General features: G+C 38.0%; 1 protein-coding gene across 1 annotated transcript in view; it reads left to right on the top strand.

The window, feature by feature from the left end:
• The window catches only part of LOC101618748 (mitochondrial import inner membrane translocase subunit Tim23), a 19,241-nt gene extending 7,415 nt beyond the window's left edge, over positions 1-11,826 (top strand). The window contains exons 3-7 of the mRNA XM_004680651.1: positions 3,140-3,233; positions 3,424-3,508; positions 5,329-5,387; positions 7,081-7,191; positions 11,312-11,826. Of these exons, the coding sequence (XP_004680708.1) occupies positions 3,140-3,233; positions 3,424-3,508; positions 5,329-5,387; positions 7,081-7,191; positions 11,312-11,427 (465 nt within the window). The 3' untranslated portion in view covers positions 11,428-11,826. The remainder of the gene's footprint in view (positions 1-3,139; positions 3,234-3,423; positions 3,509-5,328; positions 5,388-7,080; positions 7,192-11,311) is intronic.
• The last annotated feature ends 81 nt before the right edge of the window (positions 11,827-11,907 follow it).

Raw genomic sequence — 11,907 nt, 5'->3', positions numbered from 1 at the left:
CGGGTCAGGAGAGGTCTGCCATGCCATGTGGTCACCTCCAGGGCAGGCGGGAATTGAACTCATGCAGAAGCGGCTTTAGATTCTCAATGCTATGCTTTAACCCGCTGCACCACCAGGGAGGGCTCCTCATTGTCTTTTATAAATATAAATAACCACGGGAAAACAAATTGTAGAACTATATCTTAAATGGTGTTTCACAAAATGCATTTTTAAGGACAGAAACATCTTACATACTGCCTGTCAACTCACCATAGTGATTTTTGGCAACAATAATCTGAGACTTAATTTGTGATTTCTTGTGCTATTGTTTTTGTATTTTCTCTGTATTTTCCTTTTCAGTGAAATGTTAAAAAGTCTGCTAAGTAAATCTTGCATAGTGTTATCCATTTGAAATATAAAGATTTCACATATCTCAGCCTTCTTACTATTTCATCAGGTACCTTGCTACCCATCCATGGATTCTGTATTAAAAAACCGTGGTGGGGCCCTCCCTGGTGGCGCAACGGGTTAGGATGCAGCACTGCAAGCTAGCCGTAGCCGCTTCAGTGCAAGTTTGATCCCCTTCCCCAGAGGTGACTAATACAGCATAGCAGACCTCTCCTGACCTGCCCGCTGCTCTGGCCTGTACCCCAGTTATGTATGCATAAATGAATAAATCTTTTTTTAAAAAAACATCGTATTATGTGACACTAGTGTTCTACACTGGCAGTAGGACAGGTTAACATGAACTTTTCAATATACTTTATACTAAGCTACTTTGGTAACACCCTTGTTATATACTTGTAGTTTTTAATTTGACTTGGAAAAATTTTATTTCTAGACCACCATAGCTAGTAATACTGTTTTAAGAAACCAAGAGACTTTATTTTATAGGAGTTTGGGCTGCCAACCCATCCTCCATTAATGGTATTTGGCCAGTTCCTCCTCCCCTAAAAAAAAAATTAACAAATTTTTGTTTTTGTTGATATGAAACATTTTTATTGTCCAAAGAAAGTTAAGCTCCAGTGACAAATAACCAAATAACCAGCACTTTTTTGTGTGTATGAATTGATGTACATTTTCCTTCAACCATTACAGTATTTTCTTATGGTTGACTCTAGTTTAAGAGTGAGTTGGGTGATGGATGGCATGTACTGATACGTGTACTTATTGGACATACAACTCAGTAATCTTTTTCTTTAATTTTCTATTTGTACTTAGTTGTCCATGAATAGAAAGATAGTTATTTACCTCATTAATTCAAATGTAGTGTTTCTAAAAAGCCTCAAACAAGAAACACGGTTTCTTAAAATTCAAAACATAGTTTTAAATTGAGTCATTCATATAAAAATAGGTAAATGGGACCTCCCTGGTGGCACAAGGAGTTAAAGCACAGCTTTATGAAATTATCCAACAGCCACTGCAGCACCAGTTTGATCCCCAGCCAGGGAGGTGGCCCACAGGCACAGCAGACCTCTCCTGTCCTACCCACTGAGCCCCTCAGCAGTGTACTTTAGTAGAGCCACCTGCTCTGTTGCCCACTCTGTCTCTGGTGAGCCCTCTCACACCCCTACACTTAAGGCCTGTACCCTGGTTCTTGTATGCATTAATAAATATTTCAGAATGAATAAATAAAACTAGGGAAATACCCAGAATTTATAAAATTGTATTACACAATAAAATGACATGACATAACATGGCATCTATTTGGAATTTCCTTATTATTGCCCAACAGAGTGTTTTTGTGTTATGAGAATAGGTGTGCTAGTTTACTTGTATAATTTTTTGTGGAATGTATGTGCAAGCCAAAAGTCAAAAGCCAGTGTAGAGGTAGTTTTATCTAATCAGGAATGCATTTATTAAAGTTCAGTATTTGCCAAAGGGATATTTACTGTCGGAGACCAGCTCCAACTTTTGAGGTGTCTGGAGGCAACACAGGCAGGACCCTAAGATGGGAAGGCATGGGCGTGCAGAGATTCCAAGAGGGGGAGAGGAGTGGGAGTGAGGAAGACATGGGGAAGACATGGGAGCCGGAGTTGGGTGCCAATCTTCCTGCTCTGCCTTCAGCAGAGGTTTATTTTATACATTTCCAGCAGGCTGGGGGATGGCATTAGCATACAAAAGGGGTTAAGATCACAGTCACCTTTTTTCTAAGAAAATGGTCTGGGGTCTCAGGAAGAGGAAATTTCTTGCTAATCAAGAAACTCACTAAAAGGTTTTAAGTAAGTTTCCTTGAGGTCCAGACAGTAGAAAGTGTAATTTGCTCTAAATAGGAGACAGGGGTGAATTTCCTTATCTAAAGACTAGATAGTAGAATCCTGAAAGACTAGCCAGAAAGACTTTTGTGGATTGCTTTGAAGTGTAGCAGGTAAAAAACTTGACTAGCTCTAAAACAGGCAACCTGGATGAATTTCCATATCTAAAGCCAGACAGTAGGAAGTTTGAGTAATTCTGTAAAAGCTGAATAGGAGGCTAGGTGAGAGAGTAGAATAAGATTTGGGTTTTCCTCCCCCGGGTGTGAGAGACTTTGCAGAAACAGCCCTTTTGCTTTTATTGATCAGCCAATTGTTAAGTCACTTTTGACTTCGGAGGAATTTCTCACCCTGGTGCAGTGCTTGCTTGTCAGGGCAGGCAGGCCTTATGCAGCTGAGGCAATCCAATTGTAGGCTGAAAGTTGCTCAGAATATTTTGATATTACGATTATACAAAAAAGGGAGGTCATAACACAAGTTAGCATGGAAAGTCTGATCTTTCAGAGCTTTTCCCGAGCTACCCGGAATCTGTCAGACGATAGCCGTCACATAGCTTGTGTCAATTTACTTTTTAGTGTTTATTGCCAAGGCTATGTGCTACACTGTCAGAGCTTATTTTGACCATTTTTGTATGAAAAGCTTGGCAAAATGTTTATATGTGTCCCTCAGAAGAGCAATTGTTTTGCAAAAGCAGTCATACTTGCTGTTACAGTAGCATTTCTCAATCTAAGATTCTTGAATGACCTGCAAGGAGTTCACACCAAATTTTGATTACGTATTTACTAGAAAGAGATAGTTAAGTGTGATTGAGATTGTTTAATGTTTCTGTGAGAAAACTACTTGAAAAAATGAAACACATTTTAGGCTTGAGGGGAGCTGAACTTGGCTTTTGTTTATAATCCCTTTAGGATACAGATGAGTTTATTTTACCAACTGGAGCTAATAAAACCCGGGGAAGATTTGAACTGGCCTTCTTCACCATTGGCGGATGTTGTATGACAGGTGGGCATAATTTTTTTTAGATGTACTCAATCCAAGTAGTCAGGGGTGTTTAAAATTAAGAGCAGTTAAAATATTGGTTTCAAAATATCACTGTATATTTTTCATCTTTTTCTAGTAAATAAAAATGAGAAGGAATAAGAAGTGTAGGTTGTATCTTAATATAAAGCTATGTTACTTGGATGCTTACCAGGGGCTGCATTTGGGGCAATCAATGGTCTGCGACTAGGATTGAAGGAGACCCAGAACATGGCCTGGTCCAAGCCAAGAAATGTACAGTAAGTCTTATGTAATTACGTGATATAGTGATGTTGGAATGATACTCTGTTGGCTTCATAGACATACCACATTGAGATAACAAATGTTCAGAGTATAGACTGACTTTTGGTTGATTTTTTTTTTTTCCCCTCAAACTAAAACAATCAGGTTACTGAGTACAATCTTATAATGAAAAGATTTTTGAATCAGTATTCTTTAATCAAGCCCTACTTCTTGGTTCCAATTCTGCAGGCATATATATGGCATTTTTTTTATCATTCAGTGCCATGCAGAACCATAGGACATGTTAGTAAGGAAATAAGTGTGTAAGAGGAGTTATTATTACCGAATCTACTGTCATTTGACTTGAATTTCTTTTTTGATTTTAGTCCATTTCTGAAAGCTACCAAAGTTTAAATGAAATTCTTAGTTCCAAAAGGTAGAAGTCAATCTTCTTCCAGGAAGTTGAAAAACTTCAATTTCGGATAAGGGAAAATACAATTTAAAAGGTCAGAAAGTATATATTACGTGTATCTTCATCCTGTTTAAGAAACAAACATGAACAAATGCTATTGATAATCCCTTAAACTATGAATAGTTTTGCATGATTTTATACTTTCTGTGATTGTACATATACTGCAAAAGCCTGGCTCCTGGTTTTGTTTATAAAAGCACACTGTCAACTCCATCCTGTTTAGCCAGCAGGTGGCAGCAGGGGTGCTGGGCATTACAACTTTGGAAACCTGAAAACATCAAGTTTTCTGCGGTCATTTACTTTTTCTAATGAATTTTTTTTTTTATTAAATGACTAAAAAGTATTATAAAATTTTGTTATATAGCACATTGATTTACATAAGCTGTCTGATTAAATTAAATGAAGTATTTTATTCTTTGTGATTCCATAATTTCCAGCAGTAGTCAGCTGTCCGGACAGAACCATTCCTGTGATGGTGTTACACTGCTGGGAGAGGAATGTCCTGTCTTCTTCTTCTGGTTGCCTCTGTCGCTGTTCTGGTGGCATCTGGCACTGGTCCAAGGCAGAACTATGCTTCCTTGAGAGTGTGCTGAGCATTCACTTTGGCTGCTTAGTTCTAGTCTGGAAGCAGACATAAAATGTATTTCTCCTTCATATCTATAAACAGTAAAAGTTATTATTAAATTCTGAGGCAGTATAGGGGCCTCCCTGGTGGCCCAGCGGGTTGGAGTGCTGCACTGCAAAGCTAAGGTAAGCTGTGCCAAGCCATTCTTGCTTCAGTGGATCTCCCTGCCCCGGAGGTGATCCACATGGCACAGCAGACCTCTCCTGTCTTGCCTGTTCTGCTTCCCTCTGTTTCTGGTGAATCCTCTCCCCGCCCCTGCACCTCTGGCCTGTACCCCATTTCTGTATGCATAAATAAATAAAATCTTTTTTAAAAATTCTGAGGCAGTATAAAGGTAAATTTTCAAATTAAACAACTTTTGGTGTTGGGTTTAAACTTTTTTTTTTTTTTAAGATTTATTTATGCACATAAGAGCTGGGGTTGCAAGCAAAATGTAGGGGTGAGAGAATTCACCAGAGACAGAGTAGCAAGCAGAACAGGCAGATCTATTGAAATGCACTGCTGACGGGAGCAGTAAACAAGACAGGGTAAGTCTGCTGCTCCAGGAGGGTCAGTTCTTTGGCTAAGGATTGAATTCTTGATGCAGTGGCTGCAGATGGCTTCATATTGTTGCACATTACCCCTTGTGCCACTAGGAGGACCAAGTTTAAAGTTTTTTGAACAGCTACTATGGTAGATCTCCAGTTACAAGATGATCGGTAATTCTGAATACATATTGTTTTTTCTTTCTGCCTTCGTAGGATTTTGAATATGGTGACTAGACAAGGGGCACTTTGGGCTAATACTCTAGGTTCTCTGGGTAAGTAAAAATCTTACTTGATAATAAATGCAAAAACACTTTTTTGAACAAACAAAACTCTGGCCCTCTTAAAAGATTTATTTGTGCTTAAATCCACTCTGGTGAGTAGGTTAGTTTAGGAAAGACCATGAGCTACATAATAAAATAACCTCAGGTGCTAATCCTTTTCTCAATGCCATCTCTTAATGTTGTAAATCTTTTTAAGTATTGTATACTCTCCTATCACAGATGACATCAAATAAAGTCATGTTTTAACTGCATGAAATCCAGGTAATTTAGGTTCAAGGTAAATGACTTTGTATGTTAGGAAAGGTTCATGATCCTGAAGTTAAATACGATAGTATAATTCAGCCCTCTTTCTCATAACCTATTCAGCATTCTGTTTTATCTGAGTATCCCTGACTTAATTGCCAGAGTTGCAATAGGCTTTATAGATAATAAAAATATTTGCAGTTCTAAGTAAGGGATAATTAGGTAGTACTTAGGACCACAGTGACGCCTTTGATTACTCATGACTTATAATAGACCAATCTGGGTGCTTACGCCCCAATGTCAAAGATTTTCTTTGTGACTTAATTGGAAGCCTTAATTGTGGCAGGTTAAGGGGAAGAACAGACATCTCTTTTGAAAGATAGAACAGACATCTCTTTGACCAGGTGTGATACCAGCCTTCTCATCAGACTTAGAGGCAGTACATTTTCACACCATAAAGCAAGTCATATTTGAGGTTCTAGTAAAATGGCTGTCTTCGTATGTTTCTCACATGCATCGCCACCAGCCAGTACACATTCATCTTCTTTTCCCTGGTTTGATGGCTTACATACCCAGAGCAATTAACTGTCCTGTTGTATCCTGGAGTTTTCTTAGTTTTAGCCTTAAAATCCCATGTTCCCACTCAGTCCTAAACAAACAGGATGCTGGTCATGCTGTGTGTTTCCCTCATAGTATCATCAATCACCATGTTCTATTCAAGTTCAATTTCAGTTAAATAAATTATAACAGGAAGAAGAGCCCTGGTAGGAGTATGAAAACTACTGTAATATTGGGGGAGTTGTTAAGACTTAGTATGGTTTAATGCTAATGGGTTAGATGTGGCTACAAGTTTGAGAAAAGTTAAGTAAACATGAATGATAGGAATCTCACCAGGCATAGAAAAAGGATGGTTTGGAGGAAGATCTTTTTAAAACTGAAGAATGCTAGTGTTACCGTTTTCCTTTGTGGGGACCAAGCCACATTTTTTTAAAGTGACTTATTTTTTGCAGTGGAAATAGATGTGTTTTTGTTTCCGAATCCAAAGTATAACTACTATGAAATTGGAGGAAATTAAAGGTGTTCTTCCTAGGACTCCCCAGTGGTACTTTCCATAAATAGCTACATTAGTATTTTAACTCTGCCAGACTTCTTTGCACATTCAGAGTCATGTACACCTTTACATTTTAATGAATATAACTCTTCTTTTGTTTTAAATGAATGTATATAGTATTCCATTATATAGAAAGTGCCTTTCTGGATCTGTGCCCATTGATGGGCATTTTATTGCCAGGCCTTATTTATTATTGCAGTATTTCAGTGGTTCTTTTTTGTTTTGAGTCCTTTAGAATGGCCTTTGTAGAATACATTTGCCATAATACAATCACAATTACGATGCTGAGTTTCACTTTTTAATTGCTGATCAGTTCCATTTTCCCTGTAGCCTTGCTGTATAGTGCATTTGGTGTCATCATTGAGAAAACACGAGGTGCAGAAGATGACCTAAACACAGTAGCAGCTGGAACTATGACAGGCATGTTGTATAAATCTACAGGTTGGTACTATTGAATGGAGAGCTTTTTTTCTTTTCTTTTTTTTTTTGAAACATGAAGGTAAAAAACAAAGAATGAAAGTAATTGCCTCACAAAAACAATGTGCCTAAGGGTACATTGACAGTAAAGAAGTTTTAGTACACATATTCAATGGCTTATCACTGAACTAATAATATAAAAAAGATAATGTAACTAAAAAGAAAGACCCTTGCTTTTTGCAACAACAGATGGAACTTGTGATGATTATTGCTAAATGAAGAAAGTCAGGTGAATGACAATTATTGGATGTGTTTTGTAGAATACAAATAACCAAGGCCAACAAACTTAAAAAATAAGGACTGAGGCCCTCCCTGATGGCGCAGCAGGTTAAAGCACAGCACTGAGATTCTAAAGCCGCTTCCGCATGAGTTTGATTCCCGCCTGCCCCGGAGGTGACCACATGGTGTGGCAGACCTCTCCTGACCTGCCCGCTGCTCCCCTCAGCAATGTACTTCGTCGATCTGCCTGTTCTGTTCCCCACTCTGTCTCTGGTGAAGCCTCTCACCACCCCTGAGCCTCTGGCTTGCACCCCAGTTCTGTATGCACAGATAAATAAATCTTTAAAAAAAAGGACTGAAAAATATAGTGGTTACCAGAAGTAAAAGGGGTGGGAGACAATAGGGATTAAAATTGAGGATTGGCACTCATATTGGTGGTGGGTGATATGTACAGATGAAGGTGAAGCTGTACCCCTGAAATTTGTTTTTATAAATCAATATTAAAAGTCAGTGAAATTTTATTTTATAGATTTATTTATTTATGCATACAAGAGCTGCTGTATAGGCCAGAAATGTGGGGGCTGAGGTGATTCACCAGAGAGAGAGTAGGGAACAGAACAGGCAGATCTATTGAAATACACTATTGAGAGGAGCATGAGGCAAGACAGGAGAGGTCTGCTGTATTATGTGGGTCACTTTCCTGGCCGGGTATCGAACTCATGTTGCAGTGGCTGCAGATAACTTCATATTGCTATGTCTCAACCCCTAGCACCACCAGGGAGGCCCTCAATGAAATTTTACTAAGTAATTTTGATAGTATCCCATGGATTTTGAAACACATTCCCTTTGTGTAATTTGCTGCATGTGCATCATATATTTTCTTGACTTAAATGATGTGAATGGACTACTTGGATAGAAATATTTTAAAAAGTTAGCAAAGATGTACTTACGATAAAAATTTAGGTATTAGATTGAAAGAAGGGACTGAGGGTTATTGCTTAATTGGGTGCACAAGTTTTGGTTTTGCAAAACGAAAAAAAGTTCACTTGAAGTGGATGGTGGTGATGGTAGCACAGCAGTACCAAAGCATTTTACTGCTACTAAATTGTACACTTTATGAATTGTGTTTAGGGGTCTCCTCTATATAAGGTCATTCCTGTCACAGGCCATCAACTGCTGGCCAGTTACATGGCTGACTCACTGCAAGCTTAGAGTGTGTTTTGTGTTTTAAAGTAGTTACAATTTTAGTAGTTATATAAGTATCTGCATTAAAAAGCCTTTGGCCCTCAGAGCCTGAAATTTGCTGATACCTGCTCTAAAATATTTGTCAGTTCAATCTCCCACTCGCCATCTCTATTCCTTGTAAACAAGCCACTTAAAATATTCTGGACCTTATTTCCTCATGTTTAGAGGAGCTAACTTTTGCCCTTTCTGGAAGAACCATGTTAAAGATCTAACAGATAGAAGGTAAAACTATGAAACCCAACTCTCGTGTTTGTTTTGCTTTATAGAGACTGACCGTTGCCCTTCTTTACTCACTCTGTGTTCAAAGCAAGTGTATTTGCTAATCACCTTTCTGTGCTTAGTTGGCAGAAGTTGTTTGATTACACAAAGCCTGAAGCTGAGGTACTCAGACTTTTTAACAGGTCAGCCAGGTGGAAAATCATTGAGTTAATGAAAACCTGACTGGTACGTGATAAAAGGCTTGTGTCAGGATTACCATTCTTGGTTACTCAAACACTGCTTATCTTGTTTCTTGCTAGAAATGACTTTTTCGTGCATTCAGAAAAGTTAACTTGCTTAAATTGACTTGAATTAAGTTTGTTTTCATTTTGGTCAGAAAGTGGAAAGTCTGGGTGATAAAATCCCTTAGGTATTTAAGGACACTGATGTCCCCAAAATCATAAAGCTGTGTAGTTAGCAGTTTCATTGCTACCCCTAATGCCTATCCCCAAGAGGCTTGTTATTTTGACAGCTGAAAGCTGAAAATCTTTCCAAAAGGGCCAAGTAAAATCATGTTTGTACAGCACTTGAACAGTTTGCGGCTGTTTACAAACCAGTGGGCAGAACATCCTGTGTATCTACAAATGACTAAAGATCCAGGAGTTAGTTTTTAGTTGGATGTTTGGTCCCATGAAATAGTGTATCTGTAAAATGCTTTCAAATTTTGCCTTTCAGTCATTTCATTCCTAACAGCAGTAACAGTAAGGATACCTTAATATGCTCAGAATGGAGTTAAAGCATTGTATTTTTGTGACCTACTTGTAAGAATCCTCATTATATTCAAAGATTACATCTAATTGTTGAGACATAATGATGCTATTGCAGACTGTCATTCTCTAATGATAAATAACATAAAAAAGATAACAAAAACCCTTGTTTTTTTTGCAACAACTGATGGAACTTGTGATTATTACTAAGTGAAATAAGTCAGAAGGTGGATGACAATTATTGGATGGGTTTTGTGGACTACAAATAGCCAAAGCAAACAAACTTTTTTTTCCACTTTAGGAGTTCTAGTCATTGTTCACTTTCAGTTCCTACAACTTTGTAGGATTTACTGTATTGATTTGCTGTTAAAAGACACAAGATCCTTATTGGACTGAACAGATTGGTTAGCAGGTACTATTTCTGATCACTCTCCCACATATTGGTTAGGTGTTTTACAGATGTCTGTGGTCTCTCTTTGGGTCTGTTTGAGAGAGATTAGGACATCTCACTGTGGAAACCTAAGCAAGTCTACTATCAGAAGTCTTCACATGGAAGACTACTGGAGGGAGTAGCCCTTTATCAACTGAAGTCATCTGGCAGGACTTTCACTGGAGCAGTGGTTGGTCTTGTAACTCAGAAAGATCACTGAATTTCACAGAATTTACTGGCTTCTAGCTAAATAGCCTCTAATAAGGAAAGCACTGGGCTGCAGCTTCATTCCATGTTTTTTCCTAATGTGAGACTTGGAACAGTTACTCAATGGGCACAGTATAGGTGATCTGAAGTGTATGATTCCTACCTACATGTGCAGCTATTAGAGAACATCAACTATTTAATAGCTTCTGGGGTATCCCCATTCCTCTAGATGTCAGGACTATTATCAAGTTACTCATATTTTTGTGTGTGTTTCCAGTGACATACCTAATCCAAATCTTTTTCTGCATGAGAAAACTGATCATTTGTTGTCAAGCAGAAATAGTTCAAAGTCTAATGCTATAACCACAGAATGCTTTTCTAGTGCGGAGATATCAGGCATCTTGTTGCTCATTAGTTGTAGAATATTGTCTGATACACGTGGGTGCAGAACTGGGGGTTGGAAAATGTTCCATTAGCACTTAACTCAAAACATTGATTAATAATCATGTTATCACCACTCTTTCTTGAGTTCTCAATGTTAATGTATGTAATGTATGGAGCACTTGTCCCAAGTCCAAAAGTTAATTGTTTCTAAAGAGGGTGTCTTCTGGTTTACATTATAGCCTCAGTCAATTGGCTCAGTCTGTAAAGTCCTAAACTATGATTAAGTTACTACTCTGCTTGGACCTTAAGCATAAGATTTTGTACAAAGTGTGCAGAAATAAGTAAGATGGAGAAAAGTCAAGAAGCTATTAATGCTGATAACTTTACCTACAATTTGTGAAATTAAAAGTGAAAAGTGAAGCGAGTATGAAAAGTGTGTGTATAAAGCAAGTGATTTACGAAACCTCTCCCCTAAACTTTGGTCTTGCTTTCATATATTTAAAATTTTTATTTTCCTATGTAGGTTGGAATATTTATAAACATGAATGACTGGCCTCAAACCATAAATACTCATTTTTTGATGCTAAACACCTTGCAATACAAGGCTGTTTCATTTGCTTTCTTTTCTTTCTAGGTGGTCTTCGAGGAGTAGCACGAGGTGGTCTAGCAGGACTAACACTTACCAGCCTCTATGCACTGTATAACAATTGGGAGCACATGAAAGGCTCCTTGCTCCAACAGTCACTTTGAAGATATTGCCAACTCATAAATGGAGAACACTTTAATAGTCATCCAGGTCAATTTATAAGTCAGTCTGGAGTTATTCTGTCTTCTATCTACAATTAATTTGAAAAATTGGAGCTTCTCTTTTGCTGTGATGAAGATCATGGATGGTTAAGCAAGACTGGCTCCTTCCAGCCATAAATGAGTTGAAGACAAAAACTCTTTGGTGGCTGAGTGATGTGGTTTTCTTTGGAGATTTTGCACCTGGTATCTCCTACACCTGAGCTGGAAAACCACTTACTTCCCATGAGTTAAGGTCATGCTATCAATACTATAACCACATTTGTTCATTTAATGATATAAAACTAATGTTGCCCTATATTTCCAATAAAGGGTAAAAGTAGAACCAAAGTCCTTACTCCAACATAAACACAGTGGGTGTCTTTTTTAAAAGAGTCATTCTGGATATAAAGTTAGTTGTTACTGGTATTTTTCTATCTCAGCTGA

This window comes from Condylura cristata, unplaced genomic scaffold, assembly GCF_000260355.1.
Source record: "Condylura cristata isolate star-nosed mole 26May11 unplaced genomic scaffold, ConCri1.0 scaffold00011, whole genome shotgun sequence".
Taxonomy (NCBI): domain Eukaryota; kingdom Metazoa; phylum Chordata; class Mammalia; order Eulipotyphla; family Talpidae; genus Condylura; species Condylura cristata.
This window is presented reverse-complemented; position numbering and strand designations above follow the sequence as displayed.